General features: G+C 43.0%; 1 protein-coding gene across 1 annotated transcript in view; it reads left to right on the top strand.

Moving 5' to 3' along the window:
- LOC132362732 (ELKS/Rab6-interacting/CAST family member 1-like) overlaps positions 1-21963 on the top strand; it is a 136886-nt gene that overhangs the window by 44657 nt on the left and 70266 nt on the right. The window contains 1 exon segment of the mRNA XM_059917708.1: positions 12619-12779. Within this exon segment, the coding sequence (XP_059773691.1) occupies positions 12619-12779 (161 nt within the window).

The raw sequence follows: 21963 nt of genomic DNA, 5'->3' as shown, positions 1-21963 counted from the left end.
GAGGGCAGACACAACCTTGACTTTATCCTCTTGATGAGAGTGATGTTTCATGGTGTTGGGAGGATTTTCATTGGGTCAATTGCCTGATTGAGACATTGCCTTAGTGAGGTGACAAATAGCAGGCATTAATGTCTCTTTTTTAATGGTATGATGAATGGTCTAAGAGAAGGGTCAGCAAACTGTAGCCAGCCGCCTGTTTTTGTAAATAAATTATTGGACCACAGCCAGGCCAGTTCATTCATGAATTTTCTCTGGCTCCTTTTGCGTCGAGTAGTTGTGACAGAGACCTAACGGCCCACAAAGCCAAAGATACTCCCTGGCCCCGGCCACCCCTGATCTAAGACCGTTCCCACAGTCCTCTGATGATAAGAATCACCCGGATCATTTGTTCAAAAGACAATTTCTGGGTCCAGCTTGGAACCCCTGAGTCAGAATCTCCAGGGAAGGGGCTTTGGGAAGGTAGAGTGAACAAGCTTCCCGGGTGATTCTTATCCCCAGGGAACTACTGGTCTCAGGTGTGCCTGCCTACCAGGTAAGGAGGAGGTTTTCAAAGAGGCAGTGGGGGTGGGGGGTTGGGCGGAGTTTGCCTTGGAGAGCACGGGCCTCGCGGTTTCACTGCTGGGACTGCATCCCAGCTCCGCTTCTCCCCGAGCTTCGCCACCTCGGGTAAGTTCCTTTTAACACTGTTTCCTCCGCTGAGAAGTGAGGGTCATGGTGCCTGGTTGGCAGTGTGTGTATATACGCTGAGAGCCTAATCCAAGGCTCGGTAGTGGTCACCCTCACTAAGAGGAGCAGCGCCATGTAAACACAGAAGACCCCGCTGTGGAAACATCTCATAAATAAGACAGGCCCAGCGGGGCTTTTCAGTAGTCCACGGTGTACAGCTGTTTTCCTCAGAAGGAAAAACTCCCTTAAAGGAATCTCCCATTACGTTCAGGACAGTATACGGCCCTTTAGAAACTCAGTTCTCCACAGAATGCTGAGTATTGCAAGAGGTTATCATTGGCTGTTTTAGGATATAGCTGAGTTTGCAAAGGAATATTTAATTTCATGATTGAAAACTCTGGTACTTCGCACGAGACAGACGTATATTCTGTTTCTGAGGTTAATGTTTTTAAAAACTCTTTGCCTGGCGAGATCAAGCAATTTCAGCCATTCGTGTAGCTGTTGAAAGGCAGTTTTTAGATAAATTGCGCATAAATCCTTGCAAGATACAGGACCCAATAATACTTCAGGTTACCAGGGAGTTTCATATTTTACTAAAAGGGGGAAAAAGTCAATCTTGAATCTTTTAGTCCGATGACCAAAGAATTGCTCCATTGATTTTGTTCAGCTACTCAGGTGGGTGTGCAGTTGATCCTGATTGGATCTTATTTAAAGTTTACTTTTTCTGGGAAGTATTAATTCGAATGTAGTATGGGTAATACTGGAATACGAGAGCCTCTTTAAAGCCACTTTACACAGCTTGTGTAAACATCCTAGGGTAGTTTCCTCTTAACATTTTCACAGATATAGAACTTGAGTTTGCTGTATGTTTTCCTCTTTTTAACAGAAGAGGGAGGTAAAGGCTTGGCTAAACAATGTACCTAAAACCCAGGCTAGAGGGAAATGGATTCATATTCTTAGAGGAACAGGTAAACAAGAACAGCATGAATTCTGCCAGGTATGATTTAGGTTTGTGAAGGAAGGAAAAAAAAGCACACTTGGCAAATGAGTGTGGTTTGCTGATTTCTTTATTTTTAAACTTAGTTTTAAACGAAAGTACCAGTGGGACCCGAGAAAAACGAATCTGCAGAGGGCAGGGGGCGGGGGGTATTCTTCATTTTTATTACATGCAGTGTTGGAATCGTGCTGTGCCCTGAAACACAGCTGGATGAACAGGGTAGTTCAGGGTCTGCCTGGATTAACTCCTTAAGCAAATTTCTAGGCTGCCAGGCCGGCTGGTTGAGCTCCAGGCTGGTGGCTAGTGGTGCCGTGTTATTCCTTTCCGCTCACCTCAAGGCGAAAACCCGGAAGTGCCGACCACCAGTAGCTGCATGTACGCCTTGTGGAATGTCCAATGCTGAGAGATTCTCTTAGGCTCATGCCTCCTGTGCAGATGCTCCCCACACACACCCCCCCGGCCAGCTCCCAGAGTTCCCATGGCTCACACCTGGTGCCAGCCAGCAGCCGCGGACCTGCCTGTAGGCCCTCGTGAAGGCCTGCTGCTCGTCCTGAAAACCTGCTGCTACTCGAGAATCCAGAGGGGCTGCTCCTCATGGGGCGCCGTCTTGGCTAGAGGCTGCCTACATCTTCTGTGGGCTTTGCCTCCGTGGTTTCCAAGGGGGCAAATGGGGGCTGCCGGGCCTTATTTGACGGGAGACATGAATATCTGGGCTAGGTTCACTTCAGAGATTCATCGTTTTCCTGATAGGTATGAGTGATAAGTTTTGTTTGTTTTGTATGTGGGTGGGGTCATGGAAATACTTGGGGATGGTAATCAAACTTAGCTGAACTGAGTTTGCTGTCACTGAGCAGTGTGATCTTGGACAGGTCTTTTAACCTTTCTGGTCTCCATCTGTAGAATGGGAATTATAATACTAGTCTCATTTGCCTTTGAGATTGTCATGAAGAGAAAGTGAACTACATATACGAAAGTGCTTTCAGAATGGCAATGTACTCTGTATGCAGTGTGTGTGGCAGATAGCATCCCAGTTTGAATTTCAATGAGATTCAGAACTGTGATTAACAAGGCAAGCAGAGCCAGGATGGGGTGAGGCAAGCAGGGTGGGTAGGGCGCTAAGTGAAGGAGGCACTCCCTCACGGGGGTGTTTACATGCGGCTCTGAACCAGCAAGACGCTGAGAGTCAGTGTCTCCTTCAGTTTTGCACTGTAGTCACCCTGCTTGCCTCACCCAAACCCCTGTCCTGAGTGAAAGTAAAATACATGCCCATGAAAATTATACATGTGAGATACACTTTTGTTGTAACAAAGTCCACCAGTACCTAATCAACCTTGACAGATGTTACCGCTGGGACAATTTCTGGGGTGTCTTTCCTGGCGTTTTTCATACATGTACAACCTTAAACTAGCTTTTGTTCTCACCTCATGGGCAGCACAGAAACATGGGGAAGAAACACCAATCTGATCTCAAAACCTCATGCGTGTTCTAGATCTTTGTCATGGGTGTATTTGTAGACTCTGTGGAGGGGTCACACAGCACATGACACGGCCAAACATGTTGAACCTACGTCACCCAGCTTTCTCTCCCGTACACCAAGTCTTCAGTAGCTGCTCCAGGACCTCCACCTCCCCCGTCTTTAAAAGCTCCAGGTACTTCTTTTCTTCCATCTCCTGGTTGGCTGGCTGGCTGGCTGCCTGCCTCTCTCATCCACTACTTCCTCTTTCATCTCCTCTCATGAAGACTAATCTGGCCATTTGAGGACTCTTTATCTCTCTTACTGTCTCCCAGATCAGTTCCATAAAGGATCTGGTGGTAAAAAAAGACTCCCCTTCAGGCATGGGTATGAGGGAGAAAGGTTGTCAGTAGCTCCATAGGTTTTGTTCCTGACATGTAATATTCATATGTACCTCTTCCCGGCCCCTCCTCCACACTTTTGAAATGCGATCACGCTGTCCCTAACGTCTTCTAACTCAGCGGTCCCCCACCTGTTCGGCAGCAGGGACCGGTTTCCTGGAAGACAATGGTTCCACGGGGGAGGGGGCGGGGGGCTCAGGCAGTCGTGCAAGCGATGGGGAGCGGCAGATGAAGCTTCGCTGGCCTGCCCGCCGCTCACCCCGCCTCCTAACAGGCTGTGGAGCGCTGTTCTAACTGGCATTGTGTCACTTAACGATGCATCGCAGAGCTCTCCAGTGGTACTTCCAAGCTGATGTCATCGTTTTTAACAGCTGCCTGTATTCTACCCTGTCAGTGTGTCATAATTTAACCCCTTCTGTACTAGGAGATGTGTGTTTCTCCTTTTTCACTCTTGCAAATAATCTGCGTTGAAAATCCTCCTACACTTTTCACTTCCTTGTGTGCTTAGAAGTTTGATTTGCTGGGTCAAACAGGATGATGTGCATTTTGATAGCACATTATGGGAAGGTTGATTGTGAGCACGGCATGGGCTCTGTCCCTGGTATTTTTCTTCCTGCCCAACCTCCGCTAGATTCACCTTCACATACAGTTTTCATTCACAGCTTGAGGGCTGTAAGTAACAACTGTCAGAGTTGTTTTTCTAAAATACCCTCGGTAAGCTATCGTGTATGGCACCAGTGTGACTGCTTTGGGAATGGTAGCTCCCAGGAGGAATGAGATGTTTCCCCTACTCCATATGGACCATCCTGCAGTTTGGCCTGCGGAGGCCTCAGGGTGCTTGAAGGCGCAGGAGAGGGAGCTGTGTGGACCCATCGCCGCCCAGTGGCCGCTGAGAGGACGACGGCCTTGTTCGCAGGCTCAGGCACCAAATCCCTGGGAACTCCTAGGAATGCTTGAGGGGCACTTTACTGGAGGCTGAAGTCCTGCATGAACAGCAGGGAGGTGGGAGCTAGTGACATCTGGGCTACTGTTACAGTGACTCCATGTGCAGCCATAGGCTGGCGCCTGGGGCAACTCAGGTGACTGTGGCTTTGGAGTGAATTTGCGTTTTATGGCTCACATGGTATCTACAGATACTAGAACGAGACAGCGGCAATATGCCAGGAGCAAGTCGTTTCTGGGCAGTGCTTATCTGCCTTCAGGACCTCTGCCATAACTCTGTGGTCCATAAGTTGGGAACCACTGAGGTGGGATATTGGAAAGCTGAGTGCAAATGAAATCATTAACTCAATGTCAAGGGGAGCGTGCTCTTGAAAGGAATCCTGGGGTGAGTTCTCACCATACGGAAGGAACACCCGGTTGTTCCCATTCAGGATCCTAAAATGACTCCCTAATGTAACAAATCAACTTCTCTGGGCAGCTTGTTACCCCTTCATAACGAGTCCCCACCCTATAATGAGCCCTGTCTCCTGTGGCTCTGATCAGGGCAGGTGCTGTCACTGCTATCGGCAAACAGAAGGCTTCTTTTTGCTTCTAAGTCATTGCTTCTGCTTCTTGTACCTCCGTGAAACGCCACCTCCGTCCCTTTGGTAATCTAAAGCCTACCATCTTTGCTGCCCTTCTTAACGCCCACTGCTCCAAGTCCTCTCAGCAACTTGGGCTTTTAGTGACTTTGGATTTTGTGAACTCCTGAAGCTTTTACACTTGGTGTCAGACATTTGCTGTGGTCTCTGTTTCGGGTCTGTCACTTGTCTTCTCGGCTAGACTGTGACTTCTGACATCAGTGATGCTTCATGTTTTCATAGCTCCTTGAAGGGAGTTGCTGGACACAAAACTGTAATATTTCAGTGACTTGCTGCATGATAAAAAAAATGAAAGCCTTTTTGTAAATGGAGATGTTCGTATATTAGATCTGCTTTATGTAGACATTTTAAAAATCATTCATTCAGTCACGCATACACACGCACACACGCACGTACACTCCTCATACAGGGCTGGTCACAGGTGTAGGCGCATAGCCTTCCGCTTAGAACAGAGATGTGTTCCTGCGAAAAGCATGCCCACCAATGTGGACAATCAAGCTGATGGCTCATAAAAACGGAGCCAATCTGCTTGGATCGAGACTGGGCATCCAGACCCCGTGGATCACGTGTCCACTTTCCCAGGCCTGGCGTGCTCCTCGGAAAACACTTGTTGGGTGAGTCGTGGTCATGTATCTATTGGATTCAGCTCTGCTTCCTCTTGCTCTGCTTTGTGTTGACTTTATGTGAACAGTGGATTGCTGGCCTCTGGGTTAAGGGGAGTTATTTAATGCACACAGGCCAATGAACAACCACTAACTGTTGCGAGTTCAGGGGATCTAATATCTTGGGAGGATTTATACCAATTACTTAACTGCCTGAATACCAACCTTCCTATTAGCTTTATGATAAGATGCGCTTGGGTCTCACGTTTATCCCGAGAAGACAGCCTTATCCAAATCATCTATATTTTAGCAGGCAGTACCAAACTTCAGGCCTCAGAAACACATTTTAAATAATTCTTGCCATGCCATGTATTTTAAGTATCATTAAAAAGCCACTTTCTTACTTTTAAAAATATGTGTGCAGTAGATTTTGTGAAGCCTATAATAAGTCTATGAAAAATTGATTACTTTCCCACAGGTATAGGTTCAGATTTTTATTCTGCTTGCCAAATGAAAAATCTAGTATGCGTGGGTCCTTTATCTTATTTATGCCCTCTGAATAGAATCACCATGTTCCCAAACAAAGAGAAATGGGTTACTCGGATTGAGTAACCTAATCCCTTCCTATGGTGGACAAAGGAGTTTGTGCAGCTCTAAACTAGGAAGCATGGATTTCCCTTTCAAATGCCTCATTTTCTTATTCTTTGCCTTTCAGTCAGCTCCATGTAAACTGGGTCAGAATATAACATGGGTGCTGAGGTGAGTTTCGGCTGCTGGTGGAATGTGCGTGTGATGGAAATAGGTCGCTTTAGGACCCAAGGATGATGCAGAGAGAGGTTTACAGTCAAAGATGATAATCGTTCTGTCCTTTAGTTAGCATTCCTGGTTTCTTTTCTTTTTTTTAACTGAACAGTATGTGCCAATGGCCCCCACGTACTTTCGTCTCAGTTCTCTGGCCCTCATTGCTACAAGTTGGTTATGGCGTTGGCTGCTTTCCCAGCATTCATTCTCTCCCTGATCAGGAACCATGGCTCAGCACCCTGGTTGAGGGATAGGGAAGGATGGGGTATCATCATGCTCCCCTGTGCCTAAGTCTCTTCTGAATTACTCCCTCTCCACCCTTCCATCTGAGAGTCCTGGATACTTGTTAAGCCCCCAGAACAGACGAGGTGGGGGAATTGGGCACCTTGTGCAGGTGACAGTGGCATAGATATAGCGCCTCGCCCATAACTAAGGTGGGACTAGAAACAGCCTTCTGAGCTGGGGTGGCGGGTGAGCACACAGCTCTCACTCCACAAACAAGGATGAAATAGGCAGCGCACAGAGGCTCAAGAGACCGCTGTGATGAGTAACTCTGAGTACAGGGGGCCACGGCGGTGCTCTGTGAGCTTGGACACTTACGCTGGGGCTACATTGTGGACAATCTCAAGGACCATGGTGGTGAGTGTGAACCGATTCGGCCTTGAGGGGCCAGGAGGGCTTTTCAGCTGGAGACTTTTGAGAGTGTGATTGGACCCACGGCTTTTGAAATTGTCTTAAAGAGAATTGAGAAGTTGTCCTGTTTAGTGGTTTTAAAACTTTGCTTTGATGATCTCCCCGAGGGGCTGTTCTGGTGGGAGGATCTGGGGAAAGAAGCCGAGAGGCTGGGACCTTGGTCTCCTTTTCCCAGTGATTCAGCAGTTCCGCTTCTGTTTTACTTCTTGAGCTGCCAGGTAAGAGTCCCTTCATCCGTCCTTTCCTCCTTTCCTCCCTTCCTGTGGTTAAACACATAAGTTGGAAACTTTTGTTAACTGTTTTTAAGTGTACAGCTCAGTAGTGTTAAGTATACTCAGTGTTAAATAGATCTCCAGACTTTTTCCTTTTGCAAACTGCAACTCTAGTCTCTTTCAATAACAATTCCCCCTTTTCACCTCCCTCCAGCCCTTGGTAACCACCATCCTACATTGTTTCTATGAATTTGACTAGCCAAGTAAGATTTCTTTTCAAAAAGCAATCAAGCAGCTGAGAAGGTTTGATAGCCTCCTGATGTATCCATCATTCCTCACTGTCTGCACCCGCCCCCCAGACAGTGAGGAAACTGAAATCCCAGAGGTCCTGGGAGGCCCAGGTGGCCACACAATGCAGATGTTATTCACACGGATACTTAAGCCGGATTGCCAGGTTCACATTTTGGCTCTGATGCTCTGTATGTGACACTGGGCAAGTGATGTAACGCAGTGCCTCAGTTTGCTCATCGGTTAAAGGGACGTGATGGTAACAGAATCTGCTTTATAGCCTTGTTGTGAAGATTAAGTGAGGTAATCTACATAAAGCACTGGGAATAGGGCCTGACACTTATGTACGTGTCTGCTATGATTGTTAAGTGACTTCCTAGCATGACACAGTTCCTTGTAAGGAGAGCTGTGACTTTGGGCCTACAACCAGCTCCCGTGGTGCATGTCTTTTGAGTTTCCACTTAAGACTGAATAGATAGATAGCTTTGACTGGCAAGGTTTCCTCCTACACATCCCTATCTTTCATCTAGGGCATGCCATTGATCTTGAAGGATGCTCCATCAATATCTTAATCCTCAGGGGGAAAGTCACGCAGTTCACATCATACAGCACAAGAAGGCCGGTCATGCGACGGCATTAATTCAACAAATATTTATGGAATGCTTTGATGTAAGGACACCTGGGGTAGATGCTGGGGACACTGAGCAAACCAGCCCCAAATCCCTGCTCTCGAGGAGCTTGTGTTGTCTTGGGGCAAACCTTTGTAATGCAGCCCTTTTAATCAATGAAATGTTTTTCCTGAACTCATCTAGCTAAGGAAGATGAAAAGTTTGCTTAAAAATATTCAGGTTTGGAAAGGAACTCTCTAGACCTGTTGCTGATGGTGCTTTCGAAAACTGGTTCGTAAAAATAGACACTAAAAATGGTGTAGAAATACTGGTGATTTCAGATTTGAGGCGATTTTTCAGATACAAAGTTTGCAAGTCGGTTTATCTCCAGTGCTTATTCTGGGGTTGCGTGTGCAGTACAGTCCCTCATACTTAGAACTCGGTAAGGACAGCATAAGACTCACTTTACCTGTGCTTCAATCAGATGTCAGGAGGAATGTGGGATTCCTCCTGCCTACGCCTCTCCTGGGCTTCCTCCTTTCCTCCTCAATGTGGGCAGATGACATTCAGACTCAGAGGAAGCAGAAGCAGGGGTAGTGCGGTTGGGACTGATCTTCCAGAGGGAAGAAAATAGGAATTGCCATCACAGGCTGGGGCTTTCCAGCTACAAGAAAAGATCTGCGGTACAGATATCATGCTGCTTGCTACCTCCTTGGCTATTTGGGTCATAGCCGGTGCTGTAAAGCACAGCTCTTCTTTCCTGGGGTCCTACAAGTACTTCATTGGTAGGTACTTCCCAACACAGCATCCAGGGTGTCACTGCTAGTCAGTCAAGGTTGCTGGGTGATAGGCATCCCATGTACTGTTAGAAACTGCTGGGACCTGTGTGGCGGCCTTAAAGCTAACGGACACCATCACCCGCAGCCGTGGCCCATTATTCATTGCCCGCTATCCCCACTTGTTTCCCGTTAAGAGACTGCTATTTTGTTCAGCTGGGGTGGAGAACCCTTGATCTTAGGGAGCAGGGGGGCCCCTCTTTTAACCCTAAGGGATGAAGCGTGGAGGTCTGGGCCAGTTGTAATAAACGCATTCCCAAACCTAAACCCAAACCCATCCTCCTTTACAACTCTAACTGTCAATGTGACACTGGCCAACGAGTCTGGTGGTTTCTAGGAAATATTTTTAAAAATTTCCCATATAGGACTTCCCTGATGGCGCAGTGGTTAAGTATCTGCCTGCCAATGCAGGGGACACAGGTTCGAGCCCTGGTCTGGGAAGATCCCACATGCTGCGGAGCAACTGGCCCCGTGAGCCACAACTACTGAGCCTGCGCGTCTGGAGCCTGTGCTCCGCAACAAGAGAGGCCGCGATAGTGAGAGGCCCGCGCACCGCAACGAAGAGTGGCCCCCGCTCGCCGCAACTAGAGAAAGTCCTCGCACAGAAACGAAGACCCAACGCAGCCAAAAATAAATTAAGTAATTATTTTTTTTAAAAAAAAGAGAGCTTTAAAACCAAAGGTCAGGGGAATGACTGCTAATGAGTTTGGGGCTTCTTTTTGGGAGGATGAAAATGTTCTAAAATTGATCGTGGTGATGAATGTACCAAAAGAATTTAATTGTACACTTTAATGGGTGAATCGTATGGTATGTGGATTGTCTCTCAATAAAGCTGTTATTTAAAAAAAAAAAAAAAAAGGTCTGCAGGTAGCTAGACTTAAATTATAAAAACAAATATTAAGCCTGCAAAAAGAAATATAGGGGATAAAAATACTTGTTATATTTATGCAATTTTAAAATAGCTAAATGCCGTGTTACTGCACAAAATTTCACTGGTTAGGAAAAACAACAAATTGGAAACAGTGTCTGCCGTCAGGAGTAACTGGATGGGACAGAAGAGACTTATTTTTTTCCTTGTATACTTTTATAACTTCTGATTTGATACATGTATTAAAAAAATAAGTGTACATATAATTAGTAACAACAGTGTCATACGTCTCCTTAGTACAAGTATAAACTCCCAGTTTGCATATTTTGTTCTGAAAAGAATAAAGAATGAAATATATATGTTTTTAAAAATCAAAGGAAGTAAAAAACTGAAAGATTCTTACATTTGTCTCATCTCACACTAAAAAGCATTTAGTCATTTCTCTGTTATTAGGCATTATAATCAGGCAGAATTCTTTTTTACCCAACAGTCTGACACATCTTTAAACAATGACACAGTTGACCATTCCCTCCTCCTTGAAAACTTCCTTTCCTTCATTTCTAGTACATCGCACTCTCCTGGTCTTCCTCCTCCCTCAATAACCTCTTATTAATCTCCTTTGCTGAATTCCTCTTCATTTCCCAAGAAGGTGTCCAGAAGGTAAGTTCCATGAAGGTGGGAATTTTTGTCAGCTTTGTTCACTACTGTATTCCCAAAGGCTAAAAAAAGTACCCAGAACCATACTCAATAAATAACTGTTGAATGAATACATGAATGAATCAGCACCTCCAGGCTCACATTTTGAAAAGCCATAGAAGTAAACTATATTCCACGTAACCTTTATGCTTAATCTACTTTATTACATTATATTTCTCTGAACATTGATAATCAATACACTGTTTATTATTTGATTAGCCAAAATACTTCATTCCCTGCTCTTTCTCCATCAATGTGTTTTACACAGTATGTGCAAAACGCACATTTAACAGCTCTTATACTACTTCTAAAAGCATAAACGTAGCATAGAAAAAGAGCAGCTGTTGCTATGGGAATTTTCACTTTTGTTTCTAGTATTAATGTTGAATTAACACAATGACATACTTTAGTAATTTAAAAAAAGGGGGGGACACCCCACTAGACTTAACTAAGATATCACAGTAAAGACAGCACCCGGAAAGTGCCCGAGGCCCGCGCGCGCCCGAGTCGCACTCCCAGGAGGCCGCGGGACGCCGACCAGGCGCGGTCGCGCGGGGGCGGGGCTCGCGTTGACGTCGGCCGGGGGCGGAGCTGGGGAATCCCGCAGGGGGCGGGGCGCGGTGACGTCGGGCGTCCCGGCCGAGCTGTGGCGGCGGCGGCGTCGGCGGCGGCGGCGCCCCGGCGGCGGCGGCAGCGGCATCCCTGAGCAGGGTGAGAGGGCCGCGGTGGCGGCAGCTCGGGGTCGGGCGGTGCCTGGAGCTTCCCGCCCGTCGCTGGCGCTAGGCCCCTCGGCTCTCCTCCGCCCGCTCCTCCTCAAGGCCCTGGCTGGGTCCCGGCAGCGCGCCCCCGGGCAGGGCGGAGCCGTAGGTGAGGCTGGCGGGCGTGGGGCTGGCGGGCGTGGGGCTGGGGGCTGGCGGGCGGGGGCTCTGGGCTGTGGGCCGGCGCGGGTGCACACGCGCACTCGGCAGGCGCCGGGCGGGCGGCGTCTGTCTCCTCCCGCTTGCCCTAGGAGGTGGTGCGGTGCAAACAGTGGGCCGCCGCCTCCGCCGCTGCTTCAGGGGGCCAGTCATGCAGAGCCCGGGGCGAGCCGCCCCGAGGAGGCTGGCGCCCGCGGACAGGTGGGCTTCCCGCCCGGAGGCCCTCGGGCTGCCCGCACGGCCCGGGAGACCCCGCCAGCGGCCTGTCCGCGGTTAGCCTCGGCGGCCGGGGAGGGAGGGAGGGCGGCGCGGACGGCCGTCCTGGTCCTCGCGGGCGGCGCCACCAGGGAAGTCCTTTACAGGTCTTTTAAAAGCATTCTGTCTCTTCTCTATCTGGTCATATATATTTTTTCTTTTCTTCCTGCCTTTCTCAGAAAATCTCTACCTACCTAGCTTTAGAGCAGGAAATTATCCGATTGAATTCTAGCTGTTTCTTTAACAAGAAATTCTTTGTAATGGTATAAACAGAAGAATCTTAGTTTGAACGAATAAAAATGACTCATTTATGTTTATTCTGCATCTGGTATTAGTCAGGTTTATGGCTTTTATTTCCTAAAATCGTTCTAGAAATATTTATTATGATTTTGTTCCTTATATTTTTATCTGCATTATATTGTTATTTCCATGGAAGTTTCTGGACTGTTTCCAAATAAATTCCTTCGAAGGGATTGTTTCTGGCACACTGTTACTTCTGATGCCCTTACATTTGTCAAAAAGAAAATGAGGGTTTTTTAGACCTAAACTGAGAAGAATTATAGTGGAGGGAAGATGAGAGATGTATTTCTTTCACTGCCATTTATGTCTGATCCTGCGAGAGTACAGAATTTTTGATGGGTGTGTCTTCAATTTTGTGGACCCAGGCGTTGCCCACTGCCCAGCTCCTCTGACTATACCTGACCCAGATGCTCAGTTTCTCTCTTTTCTGTATTGATCGTAGGTGGAGGAGTTACTGATGGCCATGGAGAAGGTAAAACAGGAGCTGGAGTCCATGAAGGCGAAGCTGTCCTGCACTCAGCAGTCACTGGCAGAGAAGGAAACTCATGTGACCAACCTTCGGGCCGAGAGAAGAAAACACTTAGAGGAAGTTCTGGAGATGAAGTAAGTTTTATAATATTGTTCTTCAGGCATATGCTTAGTTGAAATACTTGTCCTCATCGCTTTCATCTTCTGGCCCTGTTTGTCACGCCTGACACACTTAGCCTAATTTTAATGCTCACTTGTGTTTCTCACTCCTTAGAACAAATTTGGGACAGATCCTCGTCAACTAGAAACTTTTTTTTGCCTCGCTGTCATTGAATTTTGCAGTCCTCTAGAGTGTATGTATCCGTATGCAATTGTGTCTCTGAAATTCCTAAAACCTTCTGGAAAGTTCTGGCAAGTTGTTGAGCTTTCTGAGGAAGATAACCATTGCTCCTGAGGTCATACGATGGCTAGGCAATTTTTAAAAACATTTTTTATTATAAATATTTCCAAAGGTACACAAAAGTAGAGAATAGTATAGAACCTCCTTATACCCATCCCCCATATTTCACCATTAACATTTGCCACACTCTCCAGTCAGTTTTGACAAAATTGTCACTTTTAGCAGAACCATTGTTTACATCATTTTTGTACTTTCTAGGCATCTTGCAGCTTCCTTGAGATAGTCTGTTGTGAAGGCTGTATATATCTGCTGTGCAGAATACAGCTGCTGCTTTTTCTCCTCTGTGACTTTGAAAAGTTCTGGTTTCCTTCTCTTCAGAACAAGTATGTCTGTTTTTTAAGTCCCTTAGTACTTTCTCCATCACTCCAATCCCCACCCCTGTGTAATTGTCCTGCTCTCATTTTACTGAAACCAAGTCTATGCTGGGACCCCTCAGTTACCTTCATCACCTCAGCAGTTACCTGTGTTCTTGTTGTCGTCTCTTCTGACTCAGAGGAGATACTGTCTCTCCTTCACCAAGCTCACTTCTTATTTCTATCACAGATTTAAGCTCTGGTTCCCTCCTCTGCAATCTGTCTCCATTAATTTTCTTTCACATAATCTTTGCTCACTTTCTGTTAGTTCCTTCTTCTCTGCAGTAAATACGCACTCTCTCTGACCTAAAGTAAACAGTCTTTCTGAGCCCAGCCAGTGCTTGAAGCTAACATCCCCTCTTCTTTTCTGCTACTTTGAACTATCAATACATGTTGAATATGAGAATTACAAAGTAGCAGAGGATCTTGCCATGACACCTCAGCATGAAGTTTCATGGGGCATGATTGTTTTGATATCATGACGGCAGCCCAGGAGTTGAGGAAACAAATATCGGGGTGTCCCCTGTGCTTATGGATTATTAGGACACAGTGGGAGGTTAAGAGAGCCTGATCTTTCAGAAAAGAATTGCAGGTGATGTGCTCTCGGAAGTGACAGATACTGGAGCCAGAAATAGGTTGATACGCAGGGAGAACGGGGAGAATTTAGGGTTCTGAGTATCGTGATGAGAAAGTTTGCTTCTTACGAGCAGGTTAGTAGAAGCAGTTGAAGACAAGGTTTTATCCCTGATGATAAGAACGTAGAGGAAGGATGGGTATAATATTCGGGAATACAAGGTATCGATGTGATACTCCTAAGCACAAACAGGCCCCAGTAAAGCAGCGGTGTAGGAGTATTGTTTCGTTTTCTCTGTGTACCAATATCTTGACTTGACTTGTCACATTTTTCCCACTCAGTTCAAGTGTCTATAGCAAAACAGTGGTGGATTTGTAAAGGAATTTTCCTTTATTGTTAGGACTTTGAAAAGATATGAAAGAATTTTTTAAAGAACGCTTGACTTTAAACCATTAAAAGGGAATTGCGTGTGATTTTTTTTTTGTTTTATTATTGTTATTATTTTTGGAACCACAGTACTAAACTTTCTTATGGACTTCCCTTGCCAACCCAGGTTAGAGATTACATTTCAGAAAAATACTGTGATTTGCAAGACTGTTTTTGGTAAGATCAAACACTCACACACTGAGGCATGGGATGAGTTATTAAAGTATTCAGAGAATTTATAAGTGGTATAGAAATTTGATGAATAAACATTAAATAAAAGTTCTAGAAATAAGGTGTTAAAACGTGGCTCTGGCAGGTGACCTGTTTCTTAAATCACCTTCCTCATTTGCTCAGGAGATACTACTATAGCATCATGCTGTTCTTAGATTTTCTACAAGTTTTTTGTCATGCAGATTTACTGACTTAAAGTTTTTAAAGTAGTCTTTGCTTTAATTTGCACTTAAATTTCTCCTTGTTGTTGTCTCTCATTTTCATATCTTAATAAAATGGTTGTTTAATACCTTTCTTTTAACAAATTAAGCACTTCAGGCCTAATCATCTATCCAAACATGCTGTTGAGAGTTGTGGCTGATCCCAAACTCCTAATGTATCCCTCCTCCACACTCTTTGCTCCTTTGGTAACCATAAGTTTGTTTTCTATGTCTGTGGGTCTATTTCTGTTTTGTATATAAGTTCATTTGTATCTTTTTTTTTTTTTTTTTTTTAGGTTCCACATATAAGCGATATCATGATATTTGTCTTTCTCTGTCTGGATTACTTCACTTAGTATGATAATCTCTAGGTCCATGCATGTTGCTGCAAATGGCATTATTTCATTCCTTTTTATGGCTGAATAATATTCCATTGTGTGTGTGTGTGTGTGTGTGTGTGTGTGTGTGTATACATATATATGTATAAATATATAAAACACATCTTCTTTATCCCTTCATCTATTGATGGACATTTAGGTTACTTCCATGTCTTGGCTATTGTAATAGAGCTGCAGTGAACACTGGTTTGCATGTATCTTTTTGAATTATGTTTTTCTCTGGATATATGCCCAGGAGTGGGATTGCTGGATCATATGGTAACTCTATTTTTAGTTTCTTCAGGAACCTCCGTACTATTCTCCATAGTGGGTGCACCAATTTACATTCCCACCATCAGTGTAAGAAGGTTCCCTTTTCTCCATGCCCTCTCCAGCATTTATTGTTTGTAGATTTTTTTGATGATGGCCATTCTTACTGATGTGAGGTGATATCTCATTGTTGTTTTGCTTTGCATTTGTCTAATAATTAGCAGTGTTGAGCATCTTTTCATGTGCCTTTTGGCCATCTATACGTCTTCTTTGGAGAAATGTCTATTTAGATCTTCTGCCCATTTTTTGATTGGGTGGTTTGTTTTTTGATATTGAGCTGTATGAGCTGCTTGTATATTTTGGAGATTAATCCTTTGTCAGTTGCTTCATTTGCAAATATTTTCTCCCATTCTGAGGGTTGTCTTTTCATCTTGTTTATGGTTTCCTTTGCTGTGCAAAAGCTTTGAAGTTTCATTAGGTCCCATTTGTTTATTTTTGTTTTTATTTCTATTACTCTAGGAGGTGGGTCAAAAAGGATCTTGCTGTGATTTATGTCATAGAGTGTTCTGCCTCTGTTTTCCTCTAAGAGTTTTATAGTGTCTTGCCTTACATTTAGGTCTTTAGTCCATTTTGAGTTTATTTTTGTGTATGGTATTAGGGAGTGTTCTAAGTTCATTCTTTTACATGTACCTGTCCAGTTTTCCCAGCACCACTTATTGAAGAGGGTGTCTTTTCTCGAATGTATATTCTTGCCTCCTTTATCAAAGATAAGGTGACCATATGTGCGTGGGTTTATCTCTGGGCTTTTTATCCTGTTCCACTGATCTATATTTCTGTTTTTGTGCCAGTACCATACTGTCTTGATTACTGTAGCTTTGTAGTGTTGTCTGAAGTCAGGGAGCCTGATTCCTCCAACTCCATTTTTCTTTCTCAAGATTGCTTTGGCTATTCGGGGTCTTTTGTGTTTCCATGCAAGTTGTGAAATTTTTTGTTTTAGTTCTGTGAAAAATGCCATTGGTAGTTTGATAGGGATTGCACTGAATCTGTAGATTGCTTTGGGTAGTATAGTCATTTTCACAGTGTTGATTGTGGATTTGTCCATTTCTTCCAGGTTGTCCATTTTATTGGCGTATGGTTGCTTGTAGTAATCTCTCATGATCCTTTGTATTTCTGCAGTGTCAGTAGTTACTTCTTTTTCATTTCTAATTCTATTGATTTGAGTCTTCTCCCTTTTATTCTTGATGAGTCCGGCTAATGGTTTATCAATTTTGTTTATCTTCTCAGCGAACCAGCTTTTAGTTTTATTGGTCTTTGGTATCGTTTCCTTCATTTCTTTTTCATTTATTTCTGATCTGATCTTAATGATTTCATTCCTTCTGCTAACTTTGGGGTTTTTTTGTTCTTCTTTCTTTCTTTTTTTTTTTTAAACATCTTTATTGAGGTATAATTGCTTTACAATGGTGTGTTAGTTTCTGCTTTATAACAAAGTGAACCAGTTATACATATACATATGTTCCCATATCTCTTCCCTCTTGCATCTCCCTCCCTCCCACCCTCCCTATCCCACCCCTCTAGTTGGTCACAAAGCACTGAGCTGATCTCCCTGTGGTATGCGGCTGCTTCCCACTAGCTATCTGTTTTACATTTGGTAGTGTATATATATCCATGCCACTCTCTCACCCTGTCACATCTCACCTCTCCCCCTCCCCATATCCTCAAGTCCATTCTCTAGTAGGTCTGTGTCTTTATTCCCGTCTTGCCACTAGGTTCTTCATGACCTTTTTTTTTTTCCCTTGGATTCCATATATATGTGTTAGCATACTGTATTTGTTTTTCTCTTTCTGACTGACTTCACTCTGTATGACAGACTCTAACTCCATCCACCTCATGACAAATACCTCCATTTCATTTCTTTTTAATGGCTGAGTAATATTCCATTGTATATATGTGCCACATCTTCTTTAGCCATTCATCTGATGATGGACACTTAGGTTGCTTCCATGTCCTGGGTATTGTAAATAGAGCTGCAATGAACATTTTGGTACATGACTCTTTTTGAATTATGGTTTTCTCAGGGTATATGCCCAGTAGTGGGATTGCTGGGTCGTATGGTAGTTCTATTTTTAGTTTTTAAAGGAACCTCCATACTGTGCTCCATAGTGGCTGTATCAATTTACATTCCCACCAACAGTGCAAGAGTGTTCCCTTTTCTCCACACCCTCTCCAGCATTTATTGTTTCTAGATTTTTTGATGATGGCCATTCTGACCAGTGTGAGATGATATCTCATTGTAGTTTTGATTTGCATTTCTCTAATGATTAATGGTGTTGAGCATTCTTTCATGTGTCTGTTGGCCATCTGTATATCTTCTTTGGAGAAATGTCTATTTAGGTCTTCTGCCCATTTTTGGATTGGGTGGTTTGTTTTTTTGTTATTGAGCTGCATGAGCTGCTTGTAAATCTTGGAGATTAATCCTTTGTCAGTTGCTTCATTTGCAAATATTTTCTCCCATTCTGAGGTTTGTCTTTTGGTCTTGTTTATGGTTTCCTTTGCTGTGCAAAAGCTTTGAAGTTTCATTAGGTCCCATTTGTTTATTTGTGTTTTTATTTCCATTTCTGTAGGAGGTGGGTCAAAAAGGATCTTGCTGTGATTTATGTCATAGAGTGTTCTGCCTCTCTTTTCCTCTAAGAGTTTGATAGTGTTTGGCCTTACACTTAGGTCTTTAATCCATTTTGAGTTTATTTTTGTGTATGGTGTTAGGGGAGTGTTCTGATTTCATACTTTTACATGTACCTGTCCAATTTTCCCAGCACCACTTATTGAAGAGGCTGTCTTTTCTCCACTGTATATGCTTGCCTCCTTTATCAAAGATAAGGTGACCATATGTGCGTGGGTTTATCTCTGGGCTTTCTATCCTGTTCCATTGATCTATATTTCTGTTTTTGTGCCAGTACCAAACTGTCTTGATTACTGTAGCTTTGTAATATAGTCTGAAGTCAGGGAGCCTGATTCCCCCAACTCCATTTTTCGTTCTCAAGATTGCTTTGGCTATTCGGGGTCTTTTGTGTTTCCATACAGATTGTGAAATTTTTTGTTCTAGTTCTGTGAAAAATGCCAGTGGTAGTTTGATAGGGATTGCATTGAATCTGTAGATTGCTTTGGGTAGTAGAGTCATTTTCACAATGTTGATTCTTCCAATCCAAGAACATGGTATATCTCTCCATCTATTTGTATCATCTTTAATTTCTTTCATCAGTGTCCTATAATTTTCTGCATACAGGTCTTTTGTCTCCTTAGGTAGGTGTATTCCTAGATATTTTATTCTTTTTGTTGCAGTGGTAAACGGGAGTGTTTCTTAATTTCACTTTCAGATTTTTCATCGTTAGTATATAGGAATGCAAGAGATTGCTGTGCATTAATTTTGTATCCTGCTACTTTCCCAAATTCATTGATTAGCTCTAGTAGTTTTGTGGTAGCATCTTTAGGATTCTCTGTGTGTAGTATCATGTCATCTGCAAACAGTGTCAGCTTTACTTCTTCTTTTCTGATTTGGATTCCTTTTATTTCTGTTTCTTCTCTGATTGCTGTGGCTAACACTTCCAAAACTATGTTGAATAATAGTGGTGAGAGTGGGCAACCTTGTCTTGTTCCTGATCTTAGTGGAAATGGTTTGTTTTTCACCATTGAGAATGATGTTGGCTGAGGGTTTGTCATATATGGCCTTTATTATGTTGAGGAAAGTTCCCTCTATGCCTACTTTCTGCGGGGCTTTTATCATAAATGGGTGTTGAATTTTGTCGAAAGCTTTCTCTGCATCTGTTGAGATGATCATATGGTTTTTCTCCTTCAGTTTGTTAATATGATGTATCACGTTGATTGATTTGCGTATATTGAAGAATTCTTGCATTCCTGGAATAAACCCCACTTGATCATGGTGTGTAATCCTTTTAATGTGCTGTTGGATTCTGTTTGCTAGTATTTTGTTGAGGATTTTTGCATCTATGTTCATCAGTGATATTGGCCTGTAGTTTTCTTTCTTTGTGACATCTTTGTCTGGTTTTGGTATCAGGGTGATGGTGGCCTTGTAGAATGAGTTGGGGAGTGTTCCTCCCTCTGCAATATTTTGGAAGGGTTTGAGAAGGATAGGTGTTAGCTCTTCTCTAAATGTTTGATAGAATTCGCCTGTGAAGCCATCTGGTCCTGGGCTTTTGTTTGTTGGAAGATTTTTAATCACCGTTTCAATTTCAGTGCTTGTGATCGGTCTGTTCATATTTTCTATTTCTTCCTGGTTCAGTCTCGGCAGGTTGTGCATTTCTAAGAATTTGTCCATTTCTTCCAGGTTGTCCATTTTATTGGCATAGAGTTGCTTGTAGTAATCTCTCATGATCGTTTGTATTTCTGCAGTGTCAGTGGTTACTTCTCCTTTTTCATTTCTAATTCTGTTGATTTGAGTCTTCTCCCTTTTATTCTTGATGAGTCCGGCTAATGGTTTATCAATTTTGTTTATCTTCTCAGCGAACCAGCTTTTAGTTTTATTGATCTTTGGTATCGTTTCCTTCATTTCGTTTTCATTTATTTCTGATCTGATCTTTATGATTTCTTTCCTTCTGGTAACTTTGGGGTGTTTTTGTTCTTCTTTCTCTAATTGCTTTAGGTGTAAGGTTAGGTTGTTTGTTTGAGATGTTTCTTGTTTCTTGAGGTAGGATTGTATTGCTATAAACTTCCCTCTTAGAACTGCTTTTGCTGCATCCCATAGGTTTTGGGTCGTCGTGTTTTCATTGTCATTTGTTTCTAGGTATTTTTTGATTTCCTCTTTGATTTTTTCAGTCATCTCTTGTATATTAATTAGTGTATTGTTTAACCTCCATGTGTTTGTATTTTTTACAAATTTTTTCCTGTAATTGATATCTAGTCTCATAGCATTGTGGTCAGAAAAGATACTTGATACAATTTCAATTTTCTTAAATTTGTCAAGGCTTGCTTTGTGACCCAAGATATGATCTATCCTGGAGAATGTTCCATGAGCACCTGAGAAGAAAGTATATTCTGTTGTTTTTGGATGGAATGTCCTATAAATATCAATTAAGTCCATCTTGTTTAATGTATCATTTAAAGCTTGTGTTTCCTTATTTATTTTCATTTTGGATGATCTGTCCATTGGTGAAAGTGGGATGTTAAAAGTCCCCTACTATGATTGTGTTACCATCAATTTCCCCTTTTACGGCTGTTAGCCTTTGCCTTCTGTATTGAGGTGCTCCTATGTTGGGTGCATAAATATTTACAATTGTTATATTCTTGTTGGATTGATCCCTTGATCATTATGTAGTGTCCTTCCTTGTCTCTTGTAACATTCTTTATTGTAAAGTCTGTTTTGTCTGATATGAGAATTGCTACTCCAGCTTTCTTTTGATTTTCATTTGCATAAAATATCTTTTTCCATCCCCTCACTTTCAGTCTGTATGTGTCTCTAGGTCTGAAGTGGGTCTCTTGTAGACAGCATGTATACAGGTCTTGTTTTTGTATCAATTCAGCAGTCTATGTCTTTTGGTTGGAGCATTTAATCCATTTACATTTAAGGTAATGATCGATATGTATGTTCCTATTACCATTTTCTTAATTGTTTTGGGTTTGTTATTGTAGGTCTTTTCCTTCTCTTGTGTTTTCTGCCTAGAGAAGTTCCTTGATCATTTGTTGTAAAGCTGGTTTGGCGGTGCTGAATTGTCTTAGCTTTTGCTTGTCTGTAAAGGTTTTAATTTCTCCATGAAATCTGAATGAGATCCTTGCTGGGTAGAGTAATCTTGGTTGTAGGTTTTTCCCTTTCATCACTTTAAATATGTCCTGCCACTCCTTTCTGGCTTGCAGAGTTTCTGCTGAAAGATCAGCTGTTAACCTTATGGGGATTCCCTTGTATGTTATTTGTTGCTTTTCACTTGCTGCTTTTAATATTTTTCCCACATTAAGGAAGTTTTCACCTATAATCTCTTCAAATATTTTCTCAGTCCCTTTCTTTTTCTCTTCTTCTTCTGGGACCCCTATAATTCGAATGTTGGTGCGTTTAATGTTGTCCCAGAGGTCTCTCAGACTGTCCTTAATTCTTTTCATTCTTTTTTCTTTTTTCTTCTCTGCAGTAGTTATTTCCACTATTTTATCTTCCAGGTCACTTATCCATTCTCCTTCCTTAGTTATTCTGCTATTGATTCCTTCTAGAGAAGTTTTAATTTCATTTATTGTGTTGTTCATCCTTGTTGTTTATTCTTTAGTTCTTCTAGGTCCTTGTTAAACGTTTCTTGTATTTTCTCCATTCTACTTCCAAGATTTTGGATCATGTTTGCTGTCATTACTGTGAATTCTTTTTCATGTAGACTGCCTATTTCCTCTTCATTTGTTTGGTCTGGTGGGTTCTTACTTTGCTCCTTCATCTGCTGTGT

This window comes from Balaenoptera ricei, chromosome 3 (genome assembly GCF_028023285.1).
Source record: "Balaenoptera ricei isolate mBalRic1 chromosome 3, mBalRic1.hap2, whole genome shotgun sequence".
NCBI classification, from domain to species: domain Eukaryota; kingdom Metazoa; phylum Chordata; class Mammalia; order Artiodactyla; family Balaenopteridae; genus Balaenoptera; species Balaenoptera ricei.
Note: the sequence above shows the minus strand (reverse complement) of the source record. Positions and strands in the feature narration are given on the sequence as shown.